This window comes from Podarcis cretensis (genome assembly GCF_951804945.1).
Source record: "Podarcis cretensis genome assembly, chromosome: 3".
Classification (NCBI taxonomy): Eukaryota; Metazoa; Chordata; class Lepidosauria; order Squamata; family Lacertidae; genus Podarcis; species Podarcis cretensis.
The window spans coordinates 847971-864829 of NC_137172.1; the positions used below are offsets into that span (position 1 = coordinate 847971).

The 16859-nt window shown below is 53.4% G+C and overlaps 1 protein-coding gene and 1 long non-coding RNA gene across 3 annotated transcripts in view; one reads left to right on the forward strand and one right to left on the reverse strand.

Moving 5' to 3' along the window:
- Positions 1-16859, forward strand: part of LOC307212024 — a 448212-nt gene that overhangs the window by 20570 nt on the left and 410783 nt on the right. The gene's annotated exons all lie outside the window — the stretch shown is intronic.
- The window catches only part of DPYSL5 (dihydropyrimidinase like 5), a 36574-nt gene continuing 24640 nt past the window's right edge, over positions 4926-16859 (reverse strand). Inside the window, exons 6-13 of one of the 2 annotated variants that reach the window (XM_079968745.1) lie at positions 16772-16816; positions 16509-16584; positions 15633-15789; positions 15325-15466; positions 13931-14073; positions 11712-11919; positions 10645-10813; positions 4926-6644 (exon numbers count right to left, since the gene is read on the reverse strand). In XM_079968745.1, coding sequence (XP_079824871.1) covers positions 6559-6644; positions 10645-10813; positions 11712-11919; positions 13931-14073; positions 15325-15466; positions 15633-15789; positions 16509-16584; positions 16772-16816 — 1026 coding nt within the window. In that variant the 3' untranslated portion in view covers positions 4926-6558. The remainder of the gene's footprint in view (positions 6645-10644; positions 10814-11711; positions 11920-13930; positions 14074-15324; positions 15467-15632; positions 15790-16508; positions 16585-16771; positions 16817-16859) is intronic. The other variant, XM_079968746.1, reaches the window with a different exon arrangement.

A 16859-nucleotide genomic window follows, 5' to 3' on the forward strand; every position in this document is an offset into this window, starting at 1 on the left:
CCTCTCTCTCAGAAGCATTAAGAGGCTGGCTGGAGGTCTGCCGTTTTCACCAAAGCAAATAAGCTGAACACAAAAAGGCTTATAGGGGGGAAAATGTTTTGGAGAACAGGTCTGCTTTGTTTGTCCTGAAACAACAGCTGCCTCTATATTGGAGTTTTCTTGTTGTTGAGGCATTTGTTTTCCCATAATGAGTTGGAAGCAGAATGAGAACCGAAGTTGCGCACAGCACTGTGCAGAGCAGAATAGAACCCAGCCATGTCCTCCCCCCATGGCCAAGATCCTTCTGTAATGTCTACACTCAAGTAAGTCACATTCGCCATAAATCTTTTTCACTGTTAATTTAAAATACCACTTCTTGATCCGGGTCAGGGTTAGTATTAATTGCCCCTTGCATTGTTGTTTAGTTGTTTAGTCGTGTCGGACTCTTCGTGACCCCCTGGACCAGAGCACACCAGGCCCTCCTGTCTTCCACTGCCTCCCGCAGTTTGGTCAAACTCATGCTGGTAGCTTCAAGAATACTGTCCAACCATCTCGTCCTCCACTTGTGCCCTCCATCTTTCCCAACATCAGAGTCTTTTCCAGGGAGTCTTCTCTTCTCATAAGGTGGCCAAAATCTCAGAGCCTCAGCTTCAGGATCTGTCCTTTCAGTGAGCACTCAGGGCTGATTTCCTTCAGAATGGAGAGGTTTGATCTTCTTGCAGTCCATGGGACTCTCAAGAGTCTCCTCCAGCACCAGAATTCAAAAGCATCCATTCTTCGGCGATCAGCCTTCTTGATGGTCCAGCTTTCACTTCCATACATCACCACTGGGAAAACCATAGCTTTCACTATACGGATTTTTGTTGGCAAGGTGATGTCTCTACTTTTTAAGATGCTGTCTAGGTTTGTCATTGCTTTTCTCCCAAGAAGCAGTTGTCTTTTAATTTCGCGGCTGCTGTCACCATCTGCAGTGATCATGGAGCCCAAGAAGGTAAAATCTCTCACTGCCTCCATTTCTCCCCCTTCTATTTGCCAGGAGGTGATGGGCCCAGTGGCCATGATCTTCGTTGTTTTTTTATGTTGAGCTTCAAGCTTCAGACTATATTTTTGCCCCTTGCATGCCCTCTCTTAATTCCTCTAAGGTCTTATTTCTCCTCCAGCGAGATGCCTTTCATTAATGGCTTCTTCTCATCTTCGTAACAAAATAGTGCTACTTTGCTATACGGAAAAAAATAATGAAGAAAGCCAGTAATTAAAACCTCCCTTCCTCACCCAAGAACAGAAAGTGTGGGGTCATGGAGGGTTCTGCCTATTTCACAGGCACTTTAAAATCTTAAACTGCTGAGTGAAGTCATTCAGAGATTGGGAGTGAAGGAAGGACTCCAGCCTCCCAGTTCTACTTTTCATCAATGGGGGGCTGAATTGGTACATGGGATCGTGATGGACAGGAGATGGGGAAAATTAAGGAAAGTGGAATCCAGGGAAGAGAGTTTTTGTTGGCAGGAAGGTGGTGCTCAGCACTGTTCTGGATGAGGCTGCATTCCCCCCCCCCCATCTTGATGATGCTGAGCTATCCTACATGGTCACCAGAGAACCGAGGGTCACTCAGCACTTTTCAGAGGCTGGCAGGTATGTCATCTGCTGCAATTCATGGCCTGGTGACTTCTAAACTGAACGACCGCGGGGTTGTGAGCATGCCACTATCTTCTGGGAGGGAACCTGGAAACCACAGGCCGCGTAGCTTAACGTCCTAACCTGGAAAACTGGTGGGAAGTGTTTATTGTATTGAAATATACTTTTCTTTATTGTTTTACTGTCTGTTTTTCTTTGCATTTTTTTCTTTTTCTTTATATTATTCTTTATGTATGGCTTGTTACTGATGTATTTACTTTGCAATAAAAAGTCTTTAAAAAAGAAAAAGCAAAAATTGGGCATCCGAAAGCAAGGGGGTCATTTCCGTAGCAGTTATGAAGGGGGGGGGTGCCAGGAAAACTTGAACATTAAAGGGACTAGATAAGCAGGGACCCGAGTGATAGGCCACCAGCCAACTTAGGAGGGAGGTCCCCAAAAGATGGGCACCACAGAGCCAAGTTAGAGAACTGGGGGGGGGGCAGTCTTAAGGGCAGGATCTGATCAGAAAATGGGTGCAAACACTTTGAAGCAGACCAGGAAGCATCTCGCAGGTAAGAAGGCTCTGAAGCTTTCTCTGCCTTTGCCAGCTAATGAGGTCTTCGACCCCCTTCAGTTTGTTCTAGCAAATGGGATCAAACTGAGGGGTCCAAGAGTAAAATTGAGAACCAGTGTAAGGAACTATGGGTGATCTGTACTTTGTTTGCAGTACGATGGTTACCTGAAGGATCTTTTAATTTGAGTAGACTGACCACCTTGAAGGGGATCCTCGAAGATCAGACACACAGACAACTAGGGGCTTCCGATTCTGGTCTACCTTAATGGAGGCAGCTCCCATGACAGTGGGAGATTGTTGGAGAAGAAAAAACAAGGATAATTGAGGGTAATTGTCCTTGCAACTCCCACCCCGCCCCCCGGGACAGGGGGGAACGGGCTTCACTTGCAGATCGCCTGGGTACCCAGCTCTTGCTCCGGCACGGATTGTGTGGGGCAGGGAGGCGTGGAGTGCAAAAGCCCTTGGCCTGCCGAAAATCCTCCTTCGCCACCATTAAGCAGAGTTTCTCCTATTAAGAGTTTAATTTGGACTAATGTACAGGCGCATGCTAGAAGAGATGAGATCATCAACTGTGGAACTGAAGCAGCTGCAAGGTCGTTAAGGTTTGAACTTGAAAGAAGACTTCATTTGGTGTAAAAGATTGGGGGAGAAGGGGAGTCTATGGCTTCTTGATATAAAGTTTTCTTTTGTACATTTATGATTCGGCAACGCTCCCTTGAAGTACCATATTTTTTGCTCTATAAGACGCATCTAGTTTTCGGAGGAGGAAAACAAGAAAAAAAAATATTCTGAATCTCAGAAGCCAGAACAGCAAGAGGGATCGTCACATAGAGGAGGGAGAAAGGTTGTGTCACATAGAGGAGGGAGAAAGGTTGTTTTCTGCTGCTCCAGAGAAGCGGACACGGAGCAATGGTTCCAAACTACAAGAAAGAAGATTCCACCTAAACATTAGGAAGAACTTCCTGACAGTAAGAGCTGTTTGACAGTGGAATTTGCTGCCAAGGAGTGTGGTGGAGTCTCCTTCTTTGGAGGTCTTTAAGCAGAGGCTTGACAACCATATGTCAGGAGTGCTCTGATGGTGTTTCCTGCTTGGCAGGGGGTTGGACTCGATGGCCCTTGTGGTCTCTTCCAACTCTAGGATTCTATGATCGCTGCGCAGTGAAAGCAGTGATCCCTCTTGCTGTTCTGGCTTCTGGGATAGCTGCGCAGCCTGCATTCGCTCCATAAGACGCACACACCTTTCCCCTTACTTTTTAGGAGGGAAAAAGTGAGTTTTATAGAGCAAAAAATATGGTACTTTGTTCAACTTGTGTATGTACAGGGAAGTGGGATGAAACTGGATTGCAGATATGGAATATAACATCAAATGGAACTATGTATGTAAAAAAAGAAAAAGGAAAAAGGTAGGAAAGCTCTATTTTGCAAAAGGTTTATGATGGAAATTTAGAGCTGACTCTTCCCTATCCTTTATTATCTACGGACTGAACTGAATAATGCTAAAAGGACTTGGAATTTAATTAAACTGGAAGTGTAACTGCCTATCTTCGGCTGAATGGAAGGATGAAAGGAATCTGCGAGCTTGCCAAGGAGTTGATAAGGTTCATCCCTGAGTTATTTGCAGATCACTCTCCTTCCCAGGTTGAGAGGGAAAAATGGCAAAAACAGGTTTTTTATCGGGACAGCTTGGGATTTTTGCAGCTGCTGCTAAAGTTGCAAAACAATGAAGCATGGGAATGGAGCAATGGAGAACTTCTGAAACAACAATGGGATATTAGCTCCACCCAAGGAATGATGGAGGACAGCACCAACCAGGAAAAGATAGACATAATATTTTTCAAGGACGGAAAGAAACACCACGGACAGAATAATTGCCACAGGAAGAACAAGGATATGGTTTGAATGCTTCACCTGCACGTTTATAAATCATTTAATGTGTCAGTACGAATGGAAGTTGTTAATATTGCAGTTGTTGTGTAAGGGATTGCTATTTTGACTGGAGTGTGGTTGAAATTAATAGGATTTTGGAACACAGAAATCATCAAATCATCCATTCTAGCATGCGGGGGGGGGCACCTAAATTACACAATTTGGCACCTGGGGGGGGGGGGGCAGGAGGAAATGCACTTCTGTGTCCCCCACGATGCTGCCCTTTCCGGCACGTAGCTCTCCCACATCCCATTTAGCACGGCAGATTTAATTGCCGTATTTTTCGCTGTATAAGACGCACCTTTTCCCTCCTAAAAAGTAAGGGGAAATGTGTGTGCGTCTTATGGAGCGAATGCAGGCTGCGCAGCTATCGCTGAAGCCTGAACAGCAAGAGGGAGAGCTGCACAGCGAAAGCAGCGATCCCTCTTGCTGTTCTGACTTCTGGGATAGCCACGCGAAGCCTCTTCAGGGCAGCGGGAGGAACGCTTTGCTTTGCTGGAGAGGCACTGTGCAGAGAGGGAAAGCGGGAGGAGAAATGGAGCCCCTTCCGTTTCTCCTCCCGCTTCTCTGGAGAGGCGCTGCGCAGATTCAGAATATTTTTTCCCTTGTTTTCCTCCTCTAAAACTAGGTGCGTCTTATGGCTGAGTGTGTCTTATAGAGCGAAAAATACGGTAGCCGGCCAAAGCAAATGCAGTCGCGACCTCTGGATCATTGGTGCCTGATGGACTGTTGGCTTGAGCCACCCTTGAGAGAGCGCTTGTGAAGGCTCCACCCCCAAAAAATCTCAATGCTCCCCCCCCCAAAACCCCGGAAGCACAGACGCAGGAGCCTCGTACCATGAGAACACTCTTTAATGAGGAAACAGAAACGCACAGGGCAGCAGGTGCTATCACAGCCATTACAAGACTATCCCAACGGAGGGGCGGGCGGGGGGGCCGGGACTCCTCCTCCTCCCTCGTGGTCCTGGGGCAAAGGAGTCCTCTGTCGTGCCCCCCACCAGCCTTGCACACCTACGGGGACCAACTAGTGGGGGGGGGGAGAGAAGGTGCACAAGTAACGGTTCACACTTCACACTACTCCAGAGGGAGACCAGGTGGGGGGGTGGGGGAAGGGGGGTGGAGGGGGGCTCTGTGGCCCCAACAGTCAGCCAGGGGGGTGGGGGGTTAGCACCATTGTGTTAAAAGAGGAATGTTGGGGTGAGTATGCTGGCGACTCTCAAGACATCCCATACCTCAACGGGGTGCCTCTCAGGTCAAACGGGTGCTCTCCACCATGGGCTGAGACCCCGGCTGGCTCCCCCCCCCCACAAGCTCTTCACAGTGGGTCGCAGAGCACAGTGCACCCAGCCCCTCTTCCTCTGAGGAGTGGCAAGGAGAGGCCCCAAAGCTTTGGGGAGCAGCCAGCCTCCTCCCCCCCCCCGGCTCTCTGGTCCCTTCACCCCATGGGCCATTCTCCCTACCCAAGGATCAGAAAGGCATTCCTGCCTACCAAAAGGTGCAGATACGAAAGCTCTGTATCCTATGCTGGAATGTGGGGAGAGAGGTCCCCTTGCTCTAACCACTGCTCTGCACTGCATTCTCCAGGGGGAGCCCAGGGGTCGTGGCCCTCCTCTTGCGCCCTTGGGCTCGGGGCCCTCCCTGGCAACTCCTGCCTGGTGGGCTGGCGGAAGGACGGGGTGGGTGGGAGTTCTCCCACTTTAGCCCTCCCCCCTCGCAAGAGAAGGCACTGAGTGGGGCCCACAGAGAAGGCCAGGGAAAAGGGGGGCAGGCGGCAGAGGACGCCCCCCTCAGTCCACCTCACGGCATCATCACTCCTCCCTGGGGAAGAGAGCAAAAAGGGGGGCTCCCACTACTGCTAAGCAATGTTGGGATGAACCTCTCTGCACAGCAAACGGAGCTTGGAAAAGGGGGGGCTCCACCCTAGAGACCTGTCCAGCCCCCCCCCGCCTCCCCCTTCCTATCCTACTGCTAGTCACACAAAGCACCTTTCAAATCAGGATTATTCATTTTTTTTCCACGTGATGCACAAACAAGTCAAAATGTCACTTATCCAAAAAACCCAACGTGCAAAACAGAAAGGAACTGGGGGCCCAGGTGGCCCCCCCTTGGCCCTGCCCCCTCCCTAAGTCGGCCCCCACCCCCACCGCCCGTGGCACTTGGGGGAGGTGCCCCCCTCTACCTGGAAGAAAGAGACAGAAGCAGCCCAGCATCGCCCCCCCCCGTGCATCAGCCTGCGTTTCCATGCAGCCGTGGAGGGAGGGGGGGTGCCTCTGGCCCGGGACCCCCCTGGCAGCCTCATTCCGGGGAGGGGTCTTGGTGGGGGTCATCAGGTGTGAAGTGCTGGTCTTCGGCGGCGGCAGCTCCGGTGAAAGGTGTGTCTGCCTGGAGCCCGCGGGGCGCGGGGGGGCAGCTGGGCGAGTGGGGGGGCGGCGACGGCGTCCTTAGTTGGGGGACAAGTCGGGGGAGCAGCTACCAAATGCCGCTAGACCTGCCTCCGGGGGGAGCGAGAATCCGGGCCGAAGCTCGCTTTGGAACATGGTCATCGATCTGAGAACCTGGAGACAGAGAAGGACGGGGCGGTCAGAAGCACACCGGGGGGGGGGCACATCCTGTCCCAACCAGGCCACAAGGACCAGCTGGGGAGAAGAAAAGCTGCGGCGAGGACCCCCGTAAACAGCCCCACCAACTCTCCCCCAAATTCAGACCCAAAGCCCCCACCCACTGCCAGGCCTAGAAAAAACTCTTTCCTGCAGTTGCAATTTGGGGCAAGCAAAGGATGAGGGGGGAGCAGGGGCTATAGAGAGCAGAAGGGGCTTCGACCCCTCAATATTTGTGGGGAGGGGCTGAGCACCCCCAATATTGAGGGGTGATTATGTCCTGCCGCCACCGCTAGGCAAGCACTTGCAGACTGGGCAGGGGCAGGGCGTGTCATGTGATGCCAGGCCCCCTCCATGTGGGGGGCAAGTCGGCGCCCCTGGAGGAGAGACAGAAGCAGGAGGGGAGGGGATCCACCTAATACAGTATACCTGAAGGAGCGTCTCCACCCCCATCGTTCAGCCCGGACACCGAGGTCCAGCGTCGAGGGCCTTCTGGCAGTTCCCTCGCTGCGAGAAGCAAATGTACAGGGAACCAGGCAGAGGGCCTTCTCGGTGGTGGCACCTCCTGCCATCAGATGTCAAGGAAATTAATAACTATCTGACTTTTAGAAGGCGTGTGAAGGCAGCCCTGTTGAGGGAAGCTTTTAATGTTTGATGTATTATGGTATTTTGGGATGCGGGTGGCGCTGTGGGTTAAATCACTGAGCCTATTGGGCTTGCCGATCAGAAGGTCGGCAGTTCAAAGCCCCGCGACGGGGTGAGCTCCCGTTGCTCGGTCCCTGCTCCTGCCCACCTAGCAGTTTGAAAGCACTTCAAAGTGCAAGTAGATAAATAGGTACCACTCCGGCGGGAAGGTAAACGGCGTTTCCATGCGCTGCTCTGGTTCGCCAGAAGCGGCTTAGTCCTGCTGGCCACATGACCCGGAAGCTGTACGCCGGCTCCCTCGGCCAGTAAAGCGAGATGAGCGCCTCAACCCCAGAGTTGGTCACGACTGGACCTAATGGTCAGGGGTCCCTTTACCTTTTATTACAGTATTTTAATATTTTGTTGGAAGCCGCCCAGAGTGGCTTATTACATCAGGGCTTGCAATCCCCCTTCCCTGCCCGCCCCCACTGCTGAGCAATTCAAGGAAGAGGAAGAGACCCCCTTAGTGGCTATAATCCCGATTTCTGGAGCCTGCCAGGGGTTGAGCTTGAGAAGCAGTAGGAGGTGCTCCCACCCTTTTCAAGTGGGGGGGACACTGAGGTGCTGGCTGAGAGGGACCTGCCAGGTCCAATCCAGTGGGAAAAGCACCTCCCAGAATTCCCAAACAGGACTTTGGAGGCCACCCTGAAGCCTCTCATTTCTGACACCTGGCATTAAGTTTGAGTGCCAGACTTGGCACGTCTTGCTCTGCCAGCCTCGAGTAAGAGGCATGTGTCCCTGGCCCCCCCCCCCCCCCGCAATTTGAAGGGACAAACAGGCCGAAAGAGACAGGCTGGCAGTCTCCCCCCCCCCACTTTGCTCTAGGAAGCAGATTCCCCATTGCCAACCACAGCTTCTGCGCACAACAGAGCCCTCTTCACAAAGGTCACCACAAAGAGAATCTCTCCCCCCGCCAAAAAAGAAAAAAAAAATCACATCGCTGGGGCAGCCTGCCCTCTCGCCTACTCATCACCCCATGAAAGCCCCCCCTAAAATGACTGACCATGCAACCTCCAGCAGAAGAGATGCCACCTGGACCACCTCCAGAGAAGAGACAGCACCTCACATGGTTTGCGGACCCCAGCCCCAACGCCCCCAGCCACTCTCAGGTCCAAACCAGATACCAAGAAAGACCTCCCTTTTGGTACCAAGAAAGACCTCCTTTTTGGAAGCTGCTATTTCCATTTCAACTCCCTTGAAATGTAAATAGCAACTTTGGGGTGGGGTTTTCCCTGCCAGATATGAGAGGAGGTTTTTCCCTGCCAGATATGAGATTATACTATGAGGCATCTTGTCTTTGTTGGCCGAAGGAATGGATGACATTAAATAATTCACATATTCTAGATCTAGAAGGTCATGATAATATTTTTGGTTAGCACGCTTATTTATGGTATGAAAAGGTGAAAGTTCATAAAGGATTTACAAATCATATAATTAGGGAAAAAATTATAGAGTATGGCATAAATACAAGAATTTATTAGAGGTAAAAACATCACTTTTGCTCTCACCGTTGGAAGCCATAGTGGTAAAGAAAAAGAATATGATAGAAAGATAGACAGTTTATAGAAATTTATTAAGAGGGAGGAGTACAAACTAAAAGAATTTAAGGATTTATCAGGAAAATTAATAACATGGATATAGTATCATCATTTGCATGAAGTATTTAAGAAAAATATCTTATGAGGGTTTGGGGAACAAATATCACAACTGGAGAGAGACCTGTTGGAATGTAATGTAAAAGTGCTGTCTAAAATGTGTAATATTATTGGAATGGGACACAAAGGATGAGCAAGTAAAACCCTCAATGATACATTGGGCAATAGATATCGGTCATAATATAGACATGGAGGCACGGGAACGATTGTGGAATATGGATGTAAAATTTACAGCATGTTATGGTCTAAGAGAAAATTATATGAAAATGATATATTGATGGTATCAAAAACAAAGCAAGTTGGCAAAAATGTATAAATCTAAATCAAATAAGTGTTGGGAATGTGAATAGAAAGAAGGTTGTTTTTATCATATGTGGTGGTCTTGTAGTAAGGTTAAAGTTTACTGGGAAATGATATATAATGAAATGAAAAGGATATTTAAAAAAACAAAAGCTTTTCTTTTGGGAATTATAGAGATAGAACTATCTAAAATGTATACAGTAGAAACTTATTTATGTATGCTACTACAGCAGCAAGAATGTCACTCGCCCTGAAATGGGAAGAAGCAGAAGTCCCAGGAAAGGAAGAATTGATACTGAAACTTATGGAATATGCGGAAAGGCAAAACTTACCAGAAGAATAAGAAATCAAGATAACATTTTTTTATATAAAAGAATGGAAATGGTTTATTCAATATTTACAGATAAATTATAAACAGATAAAAACACCGGCAGGATTATTGTAACAACCTGCAGTTTTATAAGGGTATATATTTAAAGTAGATGAACAAATGAGCAAATTAAGTTAATTTGGATATGCAGAAGGTATTAAAAACAAATGTAAGGAACCACAGAAAGAGGGGGAAGGAAGTCAAGTTTGGAAATGTCAAAATGGTTGTAAAATCAGTGAAATGTATAAACTTGAAAAGTATGAATAAATGTGGGAAAAGACTGTGGCAGAGAAGGAGGGAAAGGGACCCCCTTTCAGGCAAGAGGCAGAGCCCTGCCCTCTGACCCCTAAGCCCCACAGGCCTCCTTGCCTGGCCCCACTGCTCCCTCTCGGCTGGCAGGAGACTCCTCTGCAAGGAGCGACACCCCTTCTGTGTAGCCCTGCAGGTGTGCCTCAAGGGGGGCGGGGAAGAGGGGCTGGATGGGGGGCTATCCTGACCCAGCCAAAATACCAAGCGCTGGAGAACCCACTCCCTCCAAAAGTGGGGGCCTCTCCTTCCTTGGCTGGATGACCCTTGGGTGCCCCTTCCAGGATGCTATGCCCCCCCCCCAAGAGCGGCTTGGCCTGATTCCTGCCTGCGTCCCACTCTGGCGGCTTCCTCCTCTCGCTCTCCCTTCTCCTCATTCCCAGCCAATGCAGGATCAGGGTGGGGAGCAGGCCCTGCAGGAATTGGGGGTGGGGGCGCTGGTGGGTGGTGGGGCAGGGGAGGGGGGAAGCCAGGTCCTGGCCCTTGTGGGGCAGCTGGCTCTGCTGGGCAAGGCAGGAGGCGGGCAAGCGGGGCAGGGAAGATGCCGCAGCCTGGGAGGGTGCAAGGGGCATGGCGTGGGGGGCTCTCCCGCCTCTGTGCGCCCTCCCCCACAGAAGGCCCCGTGCTCCAGCCCCGCTCTTACCGGAAAGGCTGAAGCCGGACTCGTGGAGATCGCGCATGCCCCCGTGTCTCGTGGCCGGCCGGGTGGGCGTGTCTGCCAGGGGCGTCCCCGTCTCTTTTTTCCCAGGGTGGGCAACCACGGCCACGTCCCCCAGGTAGGGGGTGCGGTCCACGCCCTTGAGCTTTAAACTCTGCGCGGAGCAAGACAACAAAAGGCACACACAGGTCAGCGGAAGAGGCGGCCTCTGGGACCCCGACGCCCCCAGGGTGGGAAAAGGGGGAGCCTGCCTCTTGGGGGGCTCGGGGCGGAAGGCGGGCGGATGAAATGCAGGCCAGGGCGGGGGCTTGGGCTGGGAGGGAGCAGCTGCCTCTGGGGGCTGCGAACGGGGGCTCCTTGCATTCCCCCCTCCACCAGCAAGTACTGGGCCCTCGGGGCCACATCTGCCAGGCTCCAGTCCGCTACCAGGGACCCCCTCCAGACGCCACTCTCTGCTACGCTCCCCACTGGTCAAACACTGAGGCATGCTGGGAGGAGGCCCGGGGGGGGGCTCCTCAGCCTCCCCTCTCTTTGCAGCAAGGACTGTGAAGGGAAGTGGGGTGAAGAGGCGGGGGCCGGTTGCTTGACTCACCCCCTCTTCAGCCCCCACCCCTTGGGAAGATTCCCTTGGCTCCCCTTGCCTTCCCTTGTCTCTGGGCGCAGAGCTTGGCTCCCCCCCATCCCAGAAAGAACTATATGGCTTTCAGGGTCCTTGCGCCAATTCTACCATTCCAGGATTCGGGAGGGGGGAGGGCTGGGGTGCCGGGGGGGGGGCCTCCTTGGTGAACTCCCTAAGCCCCCTCTCCTTTGGGTCTCTCGGTCGCTCCTCTGCTCTCCTGCCAGCCTCTCCTGGGACCAACATCTCCCCTCCCAGTCAAGCCTCTTTCTCTTTATCCCTAAGTTGCCCCTCTGCTCAAGTGGTAGCCATTTCAGCCCCCCCCCCTTCTAGCCAAGTCTCGCTAGCCATGCCAGGCCTGGCCAAGCCCCAACTCTTCTCCTTGCAGGAAAAAGGTCAGACATGCGCTCCCTCCCACCCCGCTCTGCCCCGGTACCTTTTCCCGTTGCACCAGCTTCTTGTAGACGGAGTCTGGGAAGGAGCGGAGGGGGCAGAACTTGCCGGTGCCCTCGGCGCACATGAAGACGCCATTCTCGTAGACCACGCGCCCGCGGCTGATGGTGACCAGGGGCACCCCATGGCAGCGCATGTTCTCAAAGAGGTTCACGTCCCCGCCCTGGACCTGGGTGCTGGCCGAGATGGTCCTGGGGAGCAGGGAGCAGGGAGGTGAGGCAGGGCTTGGGCCGGCAGCTGCTCCGACTCCCTCTTGGGCTGGGGGGGGGGAGGCTCCCAGCCCCCTCCCTGCTCCTTTAGAAGCCCCACCAGAGCAAAGACTTCGGGAGCATGTCAACATTGAATTCTGTACATTTATAGATTTTTTTTATTTAACCTTCTCTGTTGTGATTTGGGAAAGGAGGGATATGGAAATAATAACACACAATATCAAAGTGAGGCAGGATGAGGCCTCAAAGCAAAGAGCAGGAACCTCATCCCAGGCGTGTCTTTGAAATGTGCCCTTTGCATTGCAAGTTTCCCTCCTAGCTTTTCATCTCAGAAATGCATTATGTCCACACCATCTGGGGGTGGGCAGTTAGTTCCAAGGGGAAAAACTAGGAACGGACCCCAGCGTCATACATGTGCTGATCCCATGAGCAGCGATGGAGGAGCCCCAGCGAGAGGGATGGATCAACAGGCTTGGGGAGAGGTGCCCCGCAAGGCTGCAGAAGTAGGGCCAAAAAAAGCCCTTCTGCTTCTTGCCAGAGGTGGCAGAGGGGGAATGGAACGGGGCATCCCGAGAGAGAGCATGGCTGGCTCCCTGGCACCCTGACCAGGAGGACTCCATGCTGCAATATTTAGCTGCAGCTCAGGGTGTCCCCTTCCCCTGGCAGAAGCGGGACGCAGTGGTGCATTTGCGCCATCTACTGTGTGCTGTGAAAGCAGCAGGATCAGAGCACAGGGAAATGTATTGCAAGCATCTGTTGGGCAAGGAGGACAGTAGTTTGCTCCTGCGCAACTGAGGAGGAGAAAGAAGAGAGACCTTTGCGCAGGCCCCAGAAGCAAGTGGGTCCTTCTCTGCCAATGCACTAAAGGGACTTAAGGGGTCTGGCGAAATTGGAGACCTTCTTTCGGCACTGAAACTGGGTGTCTTTTCCTGAGAAGCAGAGACGCCTTCAGGGGTTCCAGCCAGAAGAGGCTTGTTCACTGGGAGTTCCAGCTCATTTCTGAACAGTGACGGAGTTTGGGAAGGCAGCCCTCCCCAACCTGACGCCCTCCAGCTGTTTTCAACTGCCCCTCCCTTGAGCTCCAGCCAACACGGGTTGCAGCTTCAGAGGAAGGGTAGAGAATGCGCCTGGCATGCATAAAGCCACAGGCTCCGTGCCCAATGCATCTCCAAGCAGCGCTGCAAAAACATGGAGAGCTGCTGCTTCTGTTGCCAGGCAGTGCAGATGACATTGCGCTAGATGGAGTGAGGGTCTGACATGGAACAAGGCAACTTCCTATGCCCCCCCCCCCCGTCGTAGTGCCTCTGTGGCAGAAAGGCAAGCCTGGTTGGGGAGGGGCCAGGGTGAAGCCTTTCCTCATTACCTATTGAATTGGCTTACGAATGGCTTCCCACAAAAACGCCTTGAAGCAATCGACAGTTAAAAGAAACCCCAGCAACAAGAACCACTGGAAATCCAATACATGCTGGAAACATTCTTGTTTGGACAAGCCGACCCAGAAGCTTAGAAAGCTGATGGAGGTTTTGTTCTGTTTTTAGTCTACTGTTATTTTGTCCTCCTGGAAGTCTTTCTGAACTTTCTAATATCTGTTATTGACCATGTTATTGTTTTATCTTTTTTGCAAGCCACTTGGAGGTTTATTTGTGTGTTTCTTCAAACCATCAGGAAGCATATAAATTGTATGAAATAATATACCATTCCATCAAATAAACTGATGCAGCAAGTGCTGGACACACAGCCATGATGCTGGGGAGAACCTCTTATCTCTGTGAGCATCCTTCTCTCCCCCCCCCCTCGCTTCCCTGGGGAGGCAGCCAGCAGGAGGGGAGGGGAGCCTGGCTTCTGAAGCAGCAACAGGCCAAAGCGACCCCCCCCCCAGTCAACTCCCCTCTTCTCACAGCCCATAAGCCCCAGGCTGCCACTCCCAACATGGCCCTGCTGACACCCAGCCCCCTCCCTGTTCCTTGTGGCCCCTTTGTGCCCCCCCACCTACTTGGTGGCCTCTGGGTCCCACACGACCACGTCTGCATCAGCCCCAGGGATGATGCGGCCTTTGCGGGGGTACATGTTGTAGATCTTGGCAGCGTTGGAGCTGGTGATGGCGACAAAGCGGTTCTCGTCCATCTTGCCCCCCACCTGAGGGGAGAGAGAGGTCAGAGGACTTGGCAGGAGCTGGGGGGCAGGGGGCAGCTGATGGGAAACGCTCTGGGAGACCCCTCCCCCCCCCACCACCAGAGGACCACTCCCTGGCTAGGATTGCTGCCTTTGAAACGGCCTCGCCGAGCCCCCTCCACAGGCCTGAAATGGGATTCTCTCCCCCTCTTGCAGATCTCTGGGGGGTGGTGCTGGGGTGGATCCTGGAGCACCCCCCCCCCCCATGTTAGTTTGTATGCCCCCTGGCTGCTGGAGGACAGGCTGTGCTGGTGGCAGGGAAGCAGGCAAGGGGAGCTCTGCCGTGGGCTCAGCGCTGAGTGTTGCTGCAAGGCTGGGCTGGGGGTGCCTGCCCTGAGCCCCTTTCTTTCTCATGCGGGCAGCCAGCCAGCAGAGGGGCCCCAGGAGGGCTTACTCCAAGCCTCTCCTGCTAGCCTTTGCCCCTCTGCACCGAGCGAAGGGAAGAAGAAGAGGAATTTGGAATTGATATCCCGCCTTCCACTCCCCTTAAGGAGTCTCAAAGCGGCTCACAGCCTCCTTTCCCTTCCTGCCCCACAACAAACACTCTGTGAGGTGAGTGGGGCTGAGAGACTTCAGAGAAGTGTGACTGGCTCAAGGTCACCCAGCAGCTGCAGGTGGAGGAGCAGGGAAGCGAACCCGGTTCCCCAGATTACGAGTCCACCGCTCTTAACCACTGGCACCACACTGGCAAGTCAGGGACTGGGTGGAGCCACAGGGAGTGATGGCTGCATTCTGGGGAGAAGGGGCACTGGAGCCTGATTTGGGAAAAGGGATCGGTGATCGGGGGTCACAAGTGGAGAGTAAAGAACAGCAGCAGAGGAGGGAGACAGCTCAGGCGGGGGAAGGGTCAAGGGCTTCCACACCGCCGTCTCCTGCCCCCACCTCTCCTGCCTGGCAGGACCAGGAGAGGATGGAAGAGAGAGAAGCAGAGGTGGGTCACGCACAGGCGCAGTCTTCTCCTGCTGGCAGGCAGCTCAGGTGGGGAAGAGACATAAGCGGAGGTCTCTGTTGTGGCAACCGCCTCGTCGGGTGCACCCCTGAGAGATGTGGGGCTGAAGGACATGCCTCCCCCCCCCCTGCAAGCATCCCTTCGACAATGAAGAGTCAATTCCTTGCTTGGCAGCCTCTCACGCCCCAGGCCCCCTCCCCTCCCCATGGCAGGATGAGGGCAACAGGGGGGCATCTACCCATTTCCCACGGGGTGCGTCCACCTACCACTCCCCGTTCCCAGATGACGGCCATGCGGTCCTGCACTCCGCTGACTCCGTGGGGGATCTTGGTGAAGTCCTCCTTGCCCATGGCCTTCTGCTTGGTGGTGAAGGGCCGGTGGTCGGAGGCCACCACGTTCAGGGTGTCACTGCAGGGAGAGCTGGTCTTAGCACCCCCCTCGCCAGCTGACAGGGAGGGGGCTTCTCGGCCTCTCCACGCGAAGCCACCCCTTCCTTCCTTCCCTCCCTTCCTCCTCCTCCTCCTCTCCCTTCATCCTCTAGGGCTGGATCACCCCCCAGCCCAGGCCCCCTTACTTGGCAAGCAGGCTCATGAGGTAGGTGGAGGTGTTGGTGTCCAGCCGCAAGGGCGGGACAGTGACGTAAGCCGCCGCGTGGGACCACTCCTGGTGGTAGTAGTGCAAGCCCGTCAGCGCAGTGTGGGCCGTGGTGGTCTCTGCGTACACCACCTTCCCTGCGGGGAAGCAAGGGGAGGGACCTCAGGCCTGGCCGTGGGGCAGGGAGGGGGTGGTTTCCTCGAAAGCCCCACAGCAACCAGAGGCAGGACTTGCGGGGCACATCGTTCAGCTGTGCGCTCGAGGGGGGTGCCAGGGACACTTTGCTCACAGAATTGTGTGTGTGTTTTTTTTGTTTTACTTATTGGATTTATATACCGCCCTTCACCATAAGGTCTCAGGGTGGTTCACAGAATAATAAAATGCAGGGGGAAAACATGAGAAACAAAACAAAACAGTAAAACAATATTAATGTAGAAGCTTAATCAGCCCAAGGCCTGGTTAAAAAGGAACGTTTTCACCTGGCTTCTAAAGATCTGTAAGGAAGGCACCAGACAAGCCTCCCTGGGGAGAGCATTCCACAAATGGGGAGCCACCACAGAGGCCCGTTCTTGGGTTGCCACCCTCTGGAGAGATCATAGAGGAGGCACACAGAGAAGGGCCTCAGAGGGCGATTTCAGGGTCCAGGAAGGTTAGCTGCAGAGTTGGGAGGGACCCAAAGGGCACCCCAAAACAGGCACCCCAGCTGACTGGGGAGAAAAGACCCACTCCTTGCAACGGCTAGCAAGGAGGGGCAGGATGGGGCCAGGGGCCGGGACATGCCAAGGGCAGCTTGCCATCTCTCCTCGCAGTTGCCGTGTGGGCACCTCCTGCTTCAGATGCAGGGAACGCCACTCACCTTGCATCTTGGCGGTGGCAATGACGTCCCCGGCTGACATGCTGGAAACGTTGACCAGGTAGACGGGGCAGTGAGTCTGCCGAGGGAGGAGGACAAAAAGAAGAGGAAAGGCGTCAGGGGGTTTGGGGCAATGAGAGAGACCTGGGCACTGAGTCCAAGGCATCCATCCACCTGGGATGGCAAAGGGGCCCCCACCCAATTGGGAAAGAAGAGCCAGCCTCAGTCCTCAGCAGCACAAAGAGGGGGCGGTTAAGGCTGCTCACCCGGTTAGCGATGGTGATGACCCGATGCGTAGCTTCAGCTTCCAACTGCAATGCAGAGAGAGAGAGAGAGAGAGAGAGAGAGAGAGAG